We start from the raw sequence: 18,169 nt of genomic DNA on the forward strand, positions 1-18,169 counted from the left end.
TTAAGAAAACTGAGGTCACAAGCAATAATTCACATATTTGTCATTTTTAATTATGACATTTCATACCTATAAAAAAGACTTACATACTAAATTTAAAGGTTTTAGAAAACTTTGTTTTAATTCTGGAACCTTAGTATTTGTTATACCTGCTCCATTACAATAAATGAACCTTAAACCTTGGCATGAACAAACCGAAGGTTTTGCTATGACCATGTCTCGTGAAGTGTGAATAAATATTATTTCTGCATGTAAAATTAATCTGTGATAGTTTTTCCTGTTTTAAAATTTGATCCTTTTTAATGATTTCATATAAAAATTATTATACAGATCTGAAATGATTCATCTTCTGTTTGCGAGAGCTTTAAGTGCTTTGATTCAGGCAATCAATCAGTCATTGCTTCAGGGCGAGTTCCTATCCTGTTTAAAGGAAGCTATGATTATCCCTCTTCATAAAAGTGGTAGCTTGGACCAACCCTCTAACTTCCATCCCATATCTATTTTGTCTACCCTCTCCAAGGTTCTTGAGCAGCTTGCAATGTGCTGTCCCCTAATCAGTATGGATTTCAGTCATCTAAGGGTATGCAGGATGCAAATTTCAGATTCTTGGAGGGTGTGTACCTATCACTGAACTCCAAGGAGGCTACAGCAATGGTGTTCTGTGATCTGTCCAAGGCTTTTGATTATGTGGATCATGGAATACTGCTGTCAAAGCTTGATTTTTATGGATAGGGGAATGGCTTTGAGGTGGTTGAAGTCATACCTGTCTGGTTGCACCCAGAGGGTGTTTGAAGCTGGATTTTCTTCAGGGATAGCACACCTTAAATGAGGAGTACCTCAACGGTCAGTGTTAAGTCCTATTTTATTTCTATTATAGATTCGTGACTTAAAATCTCTACCACTGCATGGACAAGTGGTTCAGTTTGCTGATGATACTACAATTCTGTGGCATAACAAAGATCAAAAAGTAGTTAGATCTCTCATAGTAGACGACCTTCACAAAATTAAAGAGTGGTGCATCTGCAATCAGCTTGTATTCAATGTTGATAAGACTTTTATTCTAGGCTTAATGTGTAATGTGGAGGATTTTTTGTTTGATGAACACAGCCCACTAAATAGTGAGGATTATTGTCGGGGGCTCTTCACTGATCGGAGTTTAAGGTTTGACAACCATGTTTTGGGCCTCTCTGCTAAACTTTTGTCAGGTTGTTTTGCAGTCAGGGTTCCAGGGTATGAGTTAGGGGGTTGTTTGCTTGTTCACCTTTATAGACTCTCGTATGCAGTATGGGTTGGGATTTTGGGGTTTGTGTTCCTTAAGGGACTCCTTAACATAATTTCTACTATTCAGAAAAAAGCATTAAAGTATCTGTGTGGTGTTGGTCTGAGAGGCTCTTGTAAACCTCTTTTTGTAGCTTAAAGAATTTTAACAGTTTTCTCACTCTTTAAATTGGAAACTGCTACACTCATACTTAAGTCTGTTAGTCGACCATCCTGCACCAGTCTTAATTCTCATCAAGTAAACAACCACCACTTCCAATCACCACCTCCTCATTTACGAGAGACTCTCTTTTATTTATTAGTTGTAAAATATTTAATCATGTTCCTTTTTCAATTAGGACTGTTACAGACCTTAAAATGTTTAGGAGGGAACTAAAGCAATTAATCTTACCAAAAGCTTACTACACATTGAAGAGTATTTTAATGACTTATTTTAATATTTAAAATTAATTATAAAATTATGTATCTGTTGATCAGATCTTTTTTTAATCTTGTTTTATGTTGGTTGTTGCCTTTTCTTTTGTTCTTTTTTTTTTTAGGTTTTTCTTTGATGATATGAAATATGCTCCTATGTACAATCAAAATGGATTCTGTATCCTGTTTTAACTTTAACCAAATAACTACTAGTATTGTAAATTCTAGGATTAGGAAGCTTTTAGCACAAGTTTGTAAACTTAGTAAATAAAGTATATCTTGACTTTGACTAAATGTTTTAATTGGTTTATTTTGAGGGTATTCAATTGGCTTAAGAATTTTTTTATACATGTCTCACGCCATATGCCAGCAAGATATTAAAGGTGTAAATGAACTGTTGCAAAATATACAAATCTTAGGAAACATTTGGGAACTGTATGAGACAGACACCTGAACTGAGTGTCTTATTATGTGTTACTTATTTGAAGAGTTTTTAAAATAAGTTACAATTTTTTAGTTTGAAATATGAAAAATATTAATTGCTTTAAGACAAAATTATAAAGAGGGAATTTTTTCCTTTCACAGCTTTTCCTGGAACTGAGGCCACTATATCTTAAAAAAAAACATCTGCATATAATGTGCATGTGTCTCTGATTGTTAATTTTGTTGTGTACCTACTATAAAAACTAAATATTTACCTAAAAACTCATCATTTGTATTGTCTGGTACTTTAACAAAATTTGCTTTACGCTTTTTAGCTTCCCTTTTATTCTGTCTGGCTTGAGTAGTTCTTTCTATAGCACTTTTTATTTTCTGCTCTTTTTCTTTTTGCTTATTCCGCAATTTTTTATTCCTCTGGATTTTTGAAAGTGTTTGATTTAATTTTTCTTCTTCATCTTTGGGTAAATCAGGTTCATCATCTTGATGCCTGAAAGTCAAGAAATACTAGCACATTTTGTACAGTTAAAATTTCTCAGGGTTTATACCTATTGACAACAAAAAGTTCCATAGTGGATGTAAAAATACCGAGGGAGAAACCTAGATTCAAAAAAAAAACTGTAAATTTCAAATAAAAAGATTGTAAGTTTGAAATTAAGAATTGTAAACTTGTAAACTTTAAATGTGAATAATTTTAGGTTATGTCTTTTATTTATGTGTGTGAAGCTAGTGTCACACACATAAATAAAAGACATAACCTAAAATTCGATCAATATCCAGCGACCAAGTCGAGAACGCAGCATGCCAGCAACATATTTATAGTCCGCGCTCGCTGGTATTTAGTCAATGTAATTGTTTGTTCCGCAAGGAAATCTTTCTTTTCTTTTTTTTTTCTACTTACAAAACGAATAATTTCTTTATTTTGTTTGGCTAAACGAAAGCCCTTTAGTTCAATTTAATCGTATGTTCCGACAGAACTAATTTAAATTGAACATCATAATAATTAATTTATTAAGCGCTAAAAGGTACCCAGATTTATTACCATTGGCCGCCTTATATGCCCAGCGCGCAAGTAAAGTCATTAGCAGCGCGACCCAGATATTTTTGGGCAAGAGGCAAGAGAGAGATTCGCCGGTCGTTTGTTGAGCCATACATACAGCCATTAAAATCACACATCACACGATCGAACTACAACCTAAAATCTAAAAATCTAACAAAATTGTGAAATTGAGGAGTGCTACTATGGATGTTGGCAGCAAGCAAGGAGGTACCTCCAGAAGCGATGGGAAGGAGATGAAGGAAGGCCTTATTTTTTTAAATCTCTGGGTATTCTCGCCTTTTTCATTATCATCTTCTTTTTTTTGGGTGTTGCGAAATAAAACGGTCCACTATCGAAGGAATTAACTTAGAACTTAAAATTATTACGATTTTTAATCTATTTTCGTGACAATAATGAATCCCCATATCTCCTGAAATTCCCAAGCGATTTTAATAATATTTTGTCCTGATATTTATTTATCTACAAAAAAAAACACAAAAAACTAAATTTTTTATTAAATTATTTAACAGAGCCAGTGTTGAAATTAAATGATAAAATGTAATACAAAGTGAAATAAAATTTTGAGTCGAATTTAGAAAAAAAATAAAAGAAGATTAAGTCATCCCATCCTTTAGCGACTGCGCAACTCACTGGGTAACAATCCTCATGCTTACCTGTGAAACTAGGTGCCTCAGAGAGCATTAAAAGATATCACACGTACAGGCAAATTTGTTGAAGTTTTTGCACATGATAAAAATACGATCGTGATATTTAATGTTAGATGTGGCACGACGAAAAGCAAAAATAATATTGGTTCTACAGGAAACGCCACCTGGAAAAAAATGTGACCAAGAAGAGTTGAAGGCTCTATGTGACCATTGAGCAATTTCCACAAGAATGCCACAGAGTGAGTCTCTCTCCTCAAAACAAGAGCTTCTAAGTTTAACCGGGATAACAGCTGTTTATGATTATAACATCTAACTAGGTAGGTACCATCCTTTCTAAAAAAGCGCCTTTGCATGTATTCAAGGGGGTTAATATGGCATTTATAAGATGGATACCTAACCGATTCGAGCTTGTATCGAACCAGAGAGAAAAAGACCATTATCAAAAAAAATTAATTGCTAAGAAGCCTGCAGTTCCGAATAATAAACCCCAATAGTATTAAGGAAGCAGCCAATATAAGAGATAGTAAAGTATTAATAAATAGAAAATATATTAATATTAATATTATTATAATAGTATTGTACAAGTAAACAACTCGTTTCCTGCCTGATAAGTGGGGGGGGGGAGGGGGAGCGGATTATAGTGATAATGGATGAATGAAAAATGAACACTTTTATGAATATATCGGAAATGTTTTTTACAATTCTTTTGGTAGAACAAGAAATCGCGTTTTTTATTATTTTATTTGCTGAAGGCCTTGTTACTCACTTTACATATTATTCTTATTACATTATATCCAAATTCTACCAGAATCTATCAGAATTCTATAAGATCTAATTCTATCAGAATCTTACAACCGGTAGATGGTTTTGCATTTAGGCCTTTGAAAATGTATTAGAACAAAGCAGTACTAAGGTTTCGCAGAGAATATCCTAAAGGCGTAATCACAAAAGAAAATTTTGCTTCATTACTTTCAATAGCTATACCAGAATTAGACCCTAAAATTATTAAAAGTGGTTTTAGATCTTGTGGTATTTTTGCATGGAATGACTCGGCAATAGATTCCTCAAAATGTATTGGAAAATAGCCTACTAAAACTATTAATAATTATCAATTGAAATTGCCCTCTAATCAAGATCATAAAAAAGTCACCTCGGTAACTTATGAAGAGTTTGTTTCAGTTGGGGGCCACGGAAAACTAGCTCTTTTTTAAAAAATTTTAATGATGGTGAAAATCAAAATGAAAGCTTTTTAGGCTATATAGTATTTTTTTAAATAGACCAAGTTAGTCTAGTTGTGTTTTAATCTGAATTTGGTACTAATATGACAGATATGGGTTGGGTTGGGTTGAAAAGATTATTGAACTTGATGATATACCAGTAGTTTTTGAAAAAGAACTTAATAAACATATTGTTTTAAATCAAATTGCCTCTATTAGCCATACCAAAAGTATAGCTAGCGATACCTAAAATGTTGACGAGATGGAAAATTTGTTTGAGTCAGAAAACAAAGAAGTAAATAAGTCGTTTTATTATTCTAAATCGTTTAATTATTTTATTATTGACAGTATTTTTTCTGGATAAAAACCCCTGGAAGGAAGAATAAGAGGCAAATAGAAAAGCTTGTTGTTTTAACATCTATTGTTAGAAAAAATGCTGAAAAGGTAGAATTGGAAAAAACCTACTAGAGCTTTTCTTCAAATGAACAACCAAAAACAAGAACGTATACTGGAACAATAATTTTAAAAAATATTAAAGAAAAGTCAATAAAAGGAGAAACAATTAAAAAAGGTTTAAAACTAGAAACAAAAAATACAACTGAAGGTAAGAATAACATCCTAAAAGAAGGTAACTACTTTAAAAAGCAATGTAAAGGTAGATTTGTCTGGAAGTAATATTGTAAATACCAATCCCATATCAACTTACACTAAACGTGTAAAAGTAATTCTTTCCACTTGCTCAAAATCTAATGACGAAAAGCCTCTAGATTATCCCTTAATATCTTCGCCAAAACCTATTATGCAGTTCGATTTTGACAATTTACCTATTAATAATTATAGCCATATTTTAGCGAGTAAGTGGCTATAAGCGTCTTTAAGACATCTCATTCGAGCGATTAAGTCATGACGTCACCGTATAAGGTGCTTTAAGCTTTTACTAGCGGTCTTCCGAGACCGCTAACATAGCCAACTATACTCAAGCTGCGAAATTACAGTTGGCAACATCACATCACGTGGGAGATTTGGAATTGTTTTGGTGGATCCGTTTACGTTTTGAAAGCGCAGCTCTGCCGGGATGGACGTTCAATTTTGATTTTGCTTTATTTACAAATAAGAAAATTTTATTTATGTCATTAATTTATTGTTTCAAATATGTATAGACGCCGTTAACAATTATATAAATGCATTTTTAGACTTTTTCTCTTATAGTCTAGTTTTTTAGTTATATAAAATTCATGAATTAATAAATTAACAACTTTCTCAGTCGGTGCTAAAGAAGTGGATACAATGTCTAAATAATTAGTGTGAGGCCTTGGCAGAAAGAATGTTAGGGGATGTCTAGCATTAAGCCTAAGCGCCATGAAACGCACACCAGAAAGAAATACAGGACTATCAATGAATCCATTCAGTAACCCATGCAGGAATTTTACAGAGAAGATCATTTTTCTGAGATGTAATGGATGTAGATTGAAGCGTTCCAATAGTTGCCGATGATTAAACCCTCTAACTGGATATATGCTGTCCTGCCTGACGGCCAAAAACTTAGCAAATCTACGCTGAACAGATTCAAGAAGACCAACATAATTCTGATAGATAATGTAGCCAAACTCCAGTTTGGATCTCACAAAGCAACAGAAAAGCAGTCTTAATGTAGATTGCAAAGTAAAACTCTGAGAACTTCTAATTATGAACCCAAGCCTTCTCAGGGCTGACTTGACTATGTGGTTGAAGTGTGGAACGAATGTAAATTCAGAGTCAAAGGTGATACCAAGATCAGTAATTTGCTCTAATCTACTCAAAATAGTATAATTAATAAAGTAATCAGAATTTTAGGGTGTTTTGATCTAAAGTAGACTGACCATACTACATTTAGCCGCATTCAAGCCTAACCTGTTAACAGCGCACCAAACCTCCAATGTATTTAGCCAGTTCTGAAGAAAAACACACTCCTCCAAACCATATACATTTAAATATAGCTTCCAATCATCGGCAAAAGCCAGCCTATAAAACTAAATAGGAGCGGACCCAGGTTCGAGCCCTGTGGCACACCCGACGTTACGTCAGAAAGTTTCGATTTAAAGCCTTCATATTCGACATATTGAGATCTACCAATCAAGTAGGAATGAAATAAATTAAATAATCTTTCTGATAAACCATACTGAGTTTTTTTAATTTTTAATTTACACAGCAAAATATAGTGATCTATCCGATCAAAGGCTTTTTGGAAGTCGGTATAAATAACATCTACTTGAGTATTAACATCAATCAAGTGATTTACAGATGTGGCTAGACAGAAAGGATTAGTTAGGAACACAAGGTCGCCCGCAAAAAAATCCAAGCTGGTCTACAGAGATGAGTTCTTTTGCGTGAATTAATAGCGACCGATACAGGATGATTTCGAAATTTTTTAAGAAGTTACAGAGTAATAAGATTGGCCTGTAGTTCACGATTTGATGAGAGTCCCCAGCTTTTAAAATAGAATGATGAATGGTTAATGAAATTTTATTGTATAAATGCCTCACCAAAGAACAGTGCAAAAGCATTGTAAAGGAATTATTTATAATATTAGGCAAATTCTTTAAAAGCAAAGTAGGTTACATTTTATTTATTATAAACATTAATAGTTGGTTGCAATAATTAGTCGACCTAGTATAGCAGCTATTTGCAAAATAAGCTATATCGCGGCTCGTGTCTAATTAGGTAACTGTGACGCTGTTCAATTGCTTTTGTATGGAAATATTTTTCAATTCATTCAATAAACAGTTTTAGATGGGGAATCTTCTTTGTTTTACTTGCCCTAAGTACCCAGCTATTACAGCATTAACTATGTCTTTAATTACCACGTCGTCTTTATTTTGAAAGAATGGAGAATTGTATATTTTAAAGTCCTTAAAAGCCTTTTCTTTTCTATAAATGATCTTAATCAACTCTCGAGAATAATAATTTGGAAATTTTCTCTTACGTTGCTGCTTAAGAGGAATGTGTGCGGCAAATATGCTATTCAATATATCATATAGGGCTCCACATGCATCATTACCGTTAGAGGATAAATACACAGTAGACCAGTCAGCTTTAAGGATCGAGTCATAAAGGAGATGGAAGTTGGCCTTTCTAAAGTTAAAAGAATGAGATAAGCTGAATTTATAAGCTAGCTTTTATTAAGCTGAAAATTATGGACACGTTGGCCTGAGACAGTAAAATCAATTTCCAGTGCAGGGTGATGCGGATCCTCCAAGACAAAAGGCACGTCACTACGAGAAACAGTACAGGTGAAGTTAGATAAAACAAGATCCAATAGTCTGTTATTATAGTTTAAGATGCTATTAAACTGAACAAGATTAAAAGTGTTAGCAAAATTATTGACAGCAATAGACTTTTCACTAACATGATTACCTGTAGTTTAGTTAATAGAGAAATCAGACACGTTCAAATTGCCCATTATTATTAAATTATGGCTTAGCTTTGATATTAAAAGTGTAAACTGATCCAGAAATTGCTCGAAAATTACAGATGTGATAGATGGGCGGATGTACAAAACAATCATGTAAAATCTGTAACCTAATAGTAAATTTACAGCCAACAACATCGATAGAGGGCACAATACTGTTGCAAAAATCAGACAAACTAATTTTTTCAGACACAATGTTTTTAGAAACTCCACAGAGAACTCCGCCACCACGTGTGGCATTAACGGATTCAAATTTTCGGTCCGACCGATAAACATCATGAGTCTTTGGAAATATCTCACCACTATATCCACCAGATATCTCTGGCTTCAACCATGTCTCGGTGATGCATATGGTGTGAAAATCTTGAGCAATGGCGGCAAGAAAAAAAGTCTCGGTTTTACTGTTAAGACCTCGAACATTTTGATAAAAACAAGTTGAGTGGGCATCACTAGCATGTGAAAATAAAGGCGAATCTAGTTTTATGCTACAACTCTGGGAAAACCATTGATGTATCTTATATAAAGATTATTATCTCCTTCCTCTTTGCGTCGCTTTATAAAGAATTTACCGACAGTCTTCAATTTGTTCTTCAAAATAAGCCTAACATCGTCTCTACTACCAAGGATCACCCTAACAGCCTGACGCCCGTTACGATTCGGCTTCCCAAATTTAACAGCCAGCACATTGACAGTCGTTTTGCACAAGTCAGTCACCAGCTTCTTAGTCTGGATAACATCAGCTCTGTCTTCTTTCGAATCAAAGTTAAAAATTATAATGTTGTTGACCCTTTTCTGGCGCTCATGCAGCTCACTTAGTATAGGTTCGTCGACACTTTTACTAGGAACGGAAATAGGAGGAGCAGACGCCCGACAGCTGTAATCTGCTGAGAGAGCAGGCAAGTTATGCAAAGTTTCTTCAAGTACAACAATACGTTGCTTCAAGGTGACATTTCTCTCGATAGATTCTGAGTTGTGGTTGTGCATAGTGGAGAATTTTTATACAGAGCAAAATTCCATTCATTCGTGTTTTTTTATTGTTGGCTGGTGACTTTCATAGAAACTGTATGACAGTTGTACGCCAAACAGATATTGTTAAGTGTCAAGTGTACGAGCAAAGTTGCGGTTTTCACAATGGTAAAGTTAACGGAACGAGAAAAAATAGAAATTCCGTGCATGGTTGGGTTTGGTGATAGAACACGTACTCAAAGAGAAGCTGCTCAATTATTCAATGAAATCCATTCTGATCGTCATCCGATATGTCAAAAGGTGGTGAGCAGAATAGAGGCTAAATTTAGAGAATTCGGTCATGTTAGAGATCTGCCGAAATCTGGTCGTCCTGCTCGAGATGAAAATGAACAACTTGACATTTTGCTTTCTTTGGAAGAAAATCCGTGCACTCCTCTGTCGCAGATTGGGGCAAATTTACGCATGGCGAAATCTATAGTTCACCGAATAGTTAAAAAGCACAAATGCCACCCCTACAAAGGTATTCCTGTGCAAGAGTTTTTTGATGAAGATTTCGATAGGTGATATGAGTTTTGTGAACGCTTACAAAACATGCGCAATCTAAATAATAATTTAGTTACAAATATTATTTTTTTCCGATGAAGCCACGTTCTGTTTAAATGGTAATGTGAACAGACAAAATTGTCAATATTGGGCAACAGAAAATCCACATTGGATGATGGAGGTAAATACCCAGTACCCTCAAAAACTAAATGTGTGTTGTGGAATAGTGCGCGGAAGAGTAATAGGTCTCTTTTTCTTTGAACAGACTTTAACGGGACAAGTGTATCTCGATTATCTCCAATTTGAATTAGTTCCAGCATTACTAGCTTTATTTTCAAATCCATTGGAAGTAGACTATCCTGACGAAGAACTAATTTTCCAGCAAGATGGCGCTCCTCCGCACTATGCTGCCACTGTACATTTTTGGATGAAACCTTTCCCAATAGGTGGATAGGAAGAAGAGGACCCATCGAATAGCCTGCTAGGTCGCCTGACCTAACACCAATGGACTTTTTTTTTGTGGGGATACCTCAAGTCGAAGGTATTTGTTAATAAGCCAAGTAATCTAGACGACTTGAAAGAGAGAATTCGCAGAGCAGTGCGCGCCATAACTCCGGAAATGATTGAAAATGTGCAACGAGACTTTATTGATCGCCTTGGATATTGTCAAGCCGTGAATGGCAACAATTTTGAACATTTAATTTAATTTTTGTTCTTTTTTTATTTGTTACATGAATCGTCTTTTTTTCGATAACTGTTGACTTTAGGTATAGGACATGATGCATGAAACATACGTAGAATTCCACGCGAAATTCAAAAATGAAATAAAAAAAGGTGCTTTACCCTATATACAGGGTGTCCGGAAGCTAGATGCAATCTTTTAAGGGGGTGATAGCTGACTTAATTTCAAACATTTTAAGCTAAATATGTGTAGTAAAAATGCAAAAATTGACATAAAAAATTTATAAACAAATTTCGACTTTTTTCGAGTTTATAAATTTTTTATGTCAATTTTTGCATTTTTCTCATGAAATACCAAAATTTCACTCTTAAACGGTAATAAAGCGCAAGTTACAATTAGTATCGGAGTTTCAAAATTTATTTTGTTTTGTCTAATGTGTATTAATAAAAATACGATCAATACCAAGCTTCTGTGTAAACTTATAGAAAAAATAGAGACATTGAAACGCCCTTTATTTTTAGATATCACTCATGCCGATGCCTGGTCAATTCTCAGAATTAAGGCCTCTTTTGTGCGGCAGGTCATGTAAACAAAAATTATTAGACTGAGACCTCTCATATGCCTACTAAGCATTAGAGCCCCGATTGTGGGGTTATTTTAGGTTTTTATGTTAAATAAAACACAATTTTGTTTAAACTATTTATTGTTCATGTTCAAAATGCAATCCATTATTTCTAATACAGGCACGAGCCCTTTTTGTTACTTCGGTGGTGGTTACTCTTATGGTCATATCTTCTTTCATGCTGTCAAATGCTTCATTTATTTTGGGAATCAACTCTTCTCTTGTTTTTATTTCGGTGGTGTATACAAGCTCCTTTGCCCGGCCCCATATAAAAAAATCCAACGGAGTTAGGTCAGGCTATCGAGGAGGCCAAGGAAAGGTTCCGCCTCTACCGATCCAACCATCCGGAAAACAGTCCTCTAAGTAATTCCTGATAGCCAAGGACCAATGCGCTGGACAACCATCTTGCTGAAAGATTATTGGTCTTTCTCGTTCCAATAATCCAGATTCGTCTAGAAGAACGGGGATATCATTTTGTAGAAAATCTAAATCCTAGTTGGCACCATTTAAATTCTCTGGTAGAAAATGTGACCCAATAATAGTCCTGCTTATTACTCCGGCCCACACATTGACCAAAAATCTGTTCTGAAATGATTTTTGTTTTTTACAGTGCGGATTTGCATCTTTGGCAGCCCATTCATGGAGGTTGTGGAAGTTGGTAATACCCTCCCTGGAAAAATTGGACTCGTCTGTCCACAAGATACTTCTTAAGAATAACGGGTCCTCGATGTCCGTCTTGCAGGGTCTTCTTCTTGTAAGCCCTGCACCCCCGTACGATGAAAGGGATACTGTCCATCTTTCTTCATGGTCGTCCACACCTTCCATCTAGAAGGGCCAAGGTCTTTTAGCTACTTTTCTGACGCCTGCAGTAGGGTCTGCGGTAAAAGCATCCAGTATTTGCTCCTCAATCTCTACATTATTATGGCCAGGGTTGACTCCACGTGCCGGATTATTCCCAATGCCAACTTCAGTAAGACGGCGAAAGGTGTTTTGAAACACCCTGAAGTTTGGTAACCTCCGATCTGGATAACGTTCCTGGTACAAGCGTCGTGCCAAAGCTCCATTACCGTTAGCGCGTCCATATGTGACGACAATGTCAGCAAACTATTGGTTCGTAAATTCCATTTTACAATACTGTTTAATAAAATGGGCAGATACTCGATTTTAAAAACAGTGGATGCAGTCAGTACGAAGTTGATAATCTTACAAAATTAGAGGCGAAACTAAACAACAAGAGGCTAAAATCACACGTTTTTATTTATTAAGCAAGTACCTAACTTGTAACCCCCACTCCAAAGTACCTACTAGGTACCCCTTACCCTACAGTATCTACTATTAGGTACCTCTGCTTAATTTTGTTTTTATTACTTTTTATTTACCTGAATATTTACTTGAACTGTCCCATAATAGAAAACCAATCCAGTAAATTTTGTTTACATGACCTGCCGCACAAAAGAGGCCATAATTCTGAGAATTGTCCAGGCATGGACAATGGAGGCATATGGATATCTTAAAATAAAGGGCAGAAGCTAGGCATATTTTTAGAGAGGTTTGAATGATGAAAGCATTTTCATAACAATTATTTAAACATAAAACAAAGCATTTTTATTTTAACTCCATATTTTTTTTTACGTTTCAATATCTCTATTTTTCTAATAAGTTTATACAGAAGCTTGAAATTGATCGTATTTTTATTAATACCCATTAGACAAAACAAAATAAACTTTGAAACTCCGATACTAATTGTAACTTGCGCTCTATTACCGTTTAAGTGTGAAATTTTGGTATTTCTTGAGAAAAATGCAAAAATTGACATAAAAAATTTATAAACTAGAAAAAAGTCGAAATTTGTTTATAAATTTTTTATGTCAATTTTTGCATTTTTACTACACATATTTAGCTTAAAATGTTTGAAATTAAGTCAGCTATCACCCCCTTAAAAGATTGCATCTAGCTTCCGGACACCCTGTATATAGGGTAAAGCACCTTTTTTTATTTCATTTTTGAATTTCGCGTGGAATTCTACGTATGTTTCATGCATCATGTCCTATACCTAAAGTCAATCAAGTTATCGAAAAAAAGACGATTCATGTAACAAATAAAAAAAGAACAAAAATTAAATTAAATGTTCAAAACTGTTGCCATTCACGGCTTGACAATATCCAAGGCGATCAATAAAGTCTCGTTGCACATTTTCAATCATTTCCGGAGTTATGGCGCGCACTTCTCTAACAAATTTCGACCTACACATATTTAGCTTAAAATGTTTGAAATTAAATCAGCTATCACCCCCTTAAAGGATTGCATCTAGCTTCCGGACACCCTGTATACAGACTTCACGTAAAAAAATGCGCAACTTGAAATAAAAATCGACGGGTCCGAGCGTTTTTTTTTCGAACACACCCCTGAATTTTAAAATAACTTTTGGGTTGCACTGTATAACAAACTCCACTACCAGACATTTTTAATAAAGATGAATTATCGATATTACCAGCCCAGCTCCACTTAAAGATTGACAGATGATGTGGATAAGAGCACACATATAATCTGGCATCCAACAGCTGATATGGATAAGTACACCCGGTAAAAAACAGAACACCTTGATTCTTCAGCCCCAATTTAAGCGCTTACAACTGCCGGTGACCTAAAACTAGATACGAGAGATCCGAATTGAACGGAAAAAGGCCAATGAATCGCTTTTCCCGATGAATAAAATTGAAAAAGAAAAACTTGTTTACGCTGTCGACTTTGACATTTAATCTATTTATAAATAATTTATTAATTTTCTACTTTCTGCCACTAGTTTTGTAAAACTTCTCTATACAGAATCCTACTTTATGGACAAGGTGAAATTGAGGTGCCAAATGTATAGGAGCTTTCATTGCTGTCTACTTTTGTGTGAAAAATCTATATAAAGGCACAGTAATTCTAGCAAATAAAAATAACATATGTGTAGAATCATGTAATGTAAAAAAAGTTGTGTTTAAATACATTTAATAAAAAACTTCGCTTAACAAGTTTTTCTATTTAATCCATGACTTTGTAACACTTTACTGTAATTTTAAGGTAGGAGCAAAACTATATTTGTATTATGACTTAGATAAAGAACTGTACAAATTTTGAAGAAATTAGATGAGATAACATGATCTTTCAGGATGTACCAGACCAGCCCTTTGTGTCATCTTGACCATTCAATGGTTTTGAGCTAATTCATTGTAAGGGAATAAACATTTTTTTCTTAAAGGGTAACAAAATTATATAGTACTGTTGAAGAAGTATAAATAGTCAGCAAAGGAGTGGAACTATAGAAAGGTTACACAAGGGTATCATTCTCCCTCCCTGAGATTAAAGAACATTTTGAAACTAATGTATAAAGCATTTCGGCTATTGTAATAGCCATCATCAGATACAGAACACATCATGTGATGTATCTTATGGTGGCTATTATAATAGAGGAAATGCATTCCACATCAGTTAAGAGATTTTAGTTTATTGTGGGAAGAACAACAAGCTTGCATAACCTTTAAAACGATATAAATTTAATACTTTGAAAGACATCCGTCAAGCAATTATGGTTCTCCTGTATAACATTTTTCTTTTTTAATATTTTATTTCGATATATTTGACTGTAATGTGTAAAGATTTACCACACACAATTAAATTTGGTCTGGGAAAAAAACAACATAGATAAGTAACATATGTATATAAAATTTTATGAATCTAACTTTATTTATTAATATTTTATACAACTATTATTTTTAAAGTAAACCTTACGAAAAAAGATCATGTTTATAATAATCACAATAACAGATTAAGAATATCAGTCACAATAAAAAATTATTGATTTTTAATCTTCTGTTTTGCTATTGAACATCATATTGAGAATTCTGATCTTCTTTGACTGCTGCACAATTTTCCCCTTACACAAACTGATAAACCTCCTAGCCTTATGTGGAGTGGAAAAACGAGGCAATTCTATTTCATTAACACATTTCGGCTCAGATCTTATAAGCAATATGTAAATATATGGAGTCCTAGAAGTCTTCTAAAACCAACTGACTATCTGAATTGCTAGTAGATGGCTTCTGTGGTACATTTAACCTTACCTAAAAATTAAGAACTTTATTTTTGACAACTGGATTTTTGTAACTGGCATTGCATAAAATTGAACAGTTAGCTAAATCACATAATTAATATTGCATCTGAGAATTATTGCAACTAATAAAATGTACATTTATAGAACCACTGTTTAGAGTGCATATTTAAAATTTTTACTTACTTTTCATATGATCCTCCAATGATTTTGAAGAAAGAGTCCTACTCTACTAAAACATGAATGACCAAAGAAGTTAGCCAATAACATATGAGAGTGTCATTCATGTGCATAGTGCAGTTTTCTAACAAAGGTTACACTTATACCAAATTTACACTATGACTGATATTGCTTTCTCTCTTTGCATCAAAAGTTGCAATATAGCTTATGGGATGTTATCAGTATTGGAGTTTATATGTTGATAACCCATTTAGGAATCTTTGAGGCTTTTTCATGTTTGAATCTTGGATGGTCCATCAACTCATACATGCAGGGCAGGAATTCTCGCATGTGCATTGTCAATAGTACCTTGTCTCGGATGAACTTTAAGCAATGACTAATACCTATATTCCTTATCGATGAAATGCATGATATTGCAAACCCTGAGAATTTCATATTCAATGCTCAATAAGAGATCCTCAAGCTTTTCATCACTGAAGGAGCTGTAGTCCACAAGACGGAACTGGGTTGATTTATAAAGAATTATAGGTACTGACAATGCACATGCGAAAATTCCTGCCATGCCTGTATGAGTTGATGGACCATCCAAGATTTAAACATGAAAGAGACAGCAGAAATGTGCATTGTCAGTACCTATAATTGTCTATAAATCAACCCATCCAGTTCCGTCTTGTGGACTACAGCTCCTTCAGTGATGAAAAGCTCCAGGTTCTCTTATTGAGCGTTGAATACGAAATTCTCAGGGTTTACGATATCATGCATTTCATCGATAAGGAATATAGGTATTAGTCATTGCTTAAAGTTCATCCGAGACAAGGTACTATTAACAGTGCACATGCGAAAATTCCTGCCCTGCATGTATGAGTTAATGGACCATCCAAGATTCAAACATGAAAGAAACTCAAAAGATTGATAGATGGGTTATCAATAACAATATAAATATGTTGACAAGCGCCTAGCAGCAGGCAGCAGCCCTCTTGTATCTAATGCATAATTTGACGGTTGCGCAATAGCAAGCGGGCAGTCTATCGATATGTCTTTGGTCGATGAGTTGACGTAGCCAATTGTAGAATTTTTTCCAATAATTATTTTATTAGTAATTATGTGGAAAAATATGAAAAATATATTCTAAATTTAAGTTATAATAACAATAACATATGTTTTGTTGTTTGTTTTTGTACAAAATAATATAAAACTGGTTTCTAAGGTGACCTTATGACTTATTTTCCACCAAGAAAACTGATTGTTGAGCAGTAAACAAAATGTTAGAAGAGTAATATTTAAAAAAAATAGTGTGATTTTTTTTATGGTAAACACAAGCACAAAAAGAAAGTCCTATGTCACCCTTGGAGTGGTGCTTGCGCGAAGATATTTGTGGGCATTTATCTTGAATCGCTGTAGGTTGTATGCGTCGGAAAATATGTGAGGTGGAAGCCCGTTCCACAAAGAAGATGTTCTCCAGATGAATGAGTCCCGATACGGCGACGTCCTTGGGGTAGGCAGGTGGACTCGATGTTGATGAGCCGCAACTGCTAGACGCGTCCTTCTTGCCGGCACAGCCCTGGGTGGAATCAGGCCTGCCAGCTCAGAGGAGCACTTACCGTGATAATAATGGTAGAATAAACAGAGATGAGCCACCTTTCTCCTGTGCTCCAGACTATTCAGACTCTTTGTCAGTTCTAGTTTGTCAATAAGACGAATAGCTCTCTTTTGTATAGAATCCAGCAGGTTTAACTATGCTTGGGTCCAGAGCTCCAGACATGCGAGCAATACTCGAAGGAAGTGCGTATTTGAGCCTTATAAAAAGTCAGCAGCTGTTCTGGTGTATACAGTTTTTTCGTTTCGAAAAGCACTCCGAGTTTTTTGGAAGCCGCCCTGGCGACCTCGCCAACGTGGTCATGCCAAGACACACTGTTGGTGACCTCGACTCCTTGAAGATGTAAAGATGATTTCATTGGCATTGTTTTCCCTGCCATATCCAGCTCCGGGTCACCAAGGTTAGTCTTCATCGTAAATATTGCAGCATGCGTTTTTTTAGCGTTAAAATTGACCCAATTGTTATCGCCCCACTCCAAGATTGCTCTAATATCGTTGTTGGTTGAAGCTACTTGTTGCTGCCTAAGATTCTGAGAACTTGCGGTTGTCGTTGGTTTAGCGGACTTAAATGTGGAAATAAGTGTGCCATCGTCCGCAAAGCTGTAGATTGGATTGACAGTGGTTCCTAGCAAATCGTTGATATATACCAAGAAAAGGGTGGGGGATAGAATGCATCCTTGAGGGACTCCAGCGTTAATGTTAAATTTGTCGGAAAGGTATCCATCGACGGCTACTTGAATTGTTCGTTGTTCAAGAAAACTTTTGATCCAATTCAATAATGAGTTTTGTATGCCGATTGAGGAGAGCTTGGTTAGTAGTCCCTCATGCCACACTCTGTCAAATGCCTTGGAAATGTCAAGAGCGACTGAGCGGGACTCGCCGTGCTTCTCCATGGCCTCCGTCCATAAGTGTGTGACGTAGGCCAAAAGATCGCCGGTGGATCTAAGCTTTCGGAAGCCGTATTGATGATCGCTGATTAGTCCAGATG

General features: G+C 35.1%; 1 protein-coding gene and 1 long non-coding RNA gene across 2 annotated transcripts in view; both read right to left on the reverse strand.

Annotated features, from left to right (window-relative positions):
• The window catches only part of LOC126735615 (ATP-dependent RNA helicase DDX51), a 46,588-nt gene extending 43,731 nt beyond the window's left edge, over positions 1-2,857 (reverse strand). Inside the window, exons 1-2 of the mRNA XM_050439674.1 lie at positions 2,676-2,857; positions 2,388-2,617 (exon numbers count right to left, since the gene is read on the reverse strand). Coding sequence (XP_050295631.1) covers positions 2,388-2,617; positions 2,676-2,698 — 253 coding nt within the window. The 5' untranslated portion in view covers positions 2,699-2,857. The remainder of the gene's footprint in view (positions 1-2,387; positions 2,618-2,675) is intronic.
• A 12,160-nt stretch (positions 2,858-15,017) lies between these two features.
• Positions 15,018-16,572, reverse strand: LOC126735618 (uncharacterized). The gene is made up of 2 exons (XR_007660477.1): positions 15,592-16,572; positions 15,018-15,418 (listed from the first exon to the last, which is right to left on the reverse strand). It is a non-coding gene; the product is annotated as an uncharacterized LOC126735618 (long non-coding RNA).
• Positions 16,573-18,169: the final 1,597 nt, after the last annotated feature.

Source organism: Anthonomus grandis, chromosome 4 (assembly GCF_022605725.1).
Source record: "Anthonomus grandis grandis chromosome 4, icAntGran1.3, whole genome shotgun sequence".
NCBI lineage: Eukaryota > Metazoa > Arthropoda > Insecta > Coleoptera > Curculionidae > Anthonomus > Anthonomus grandis.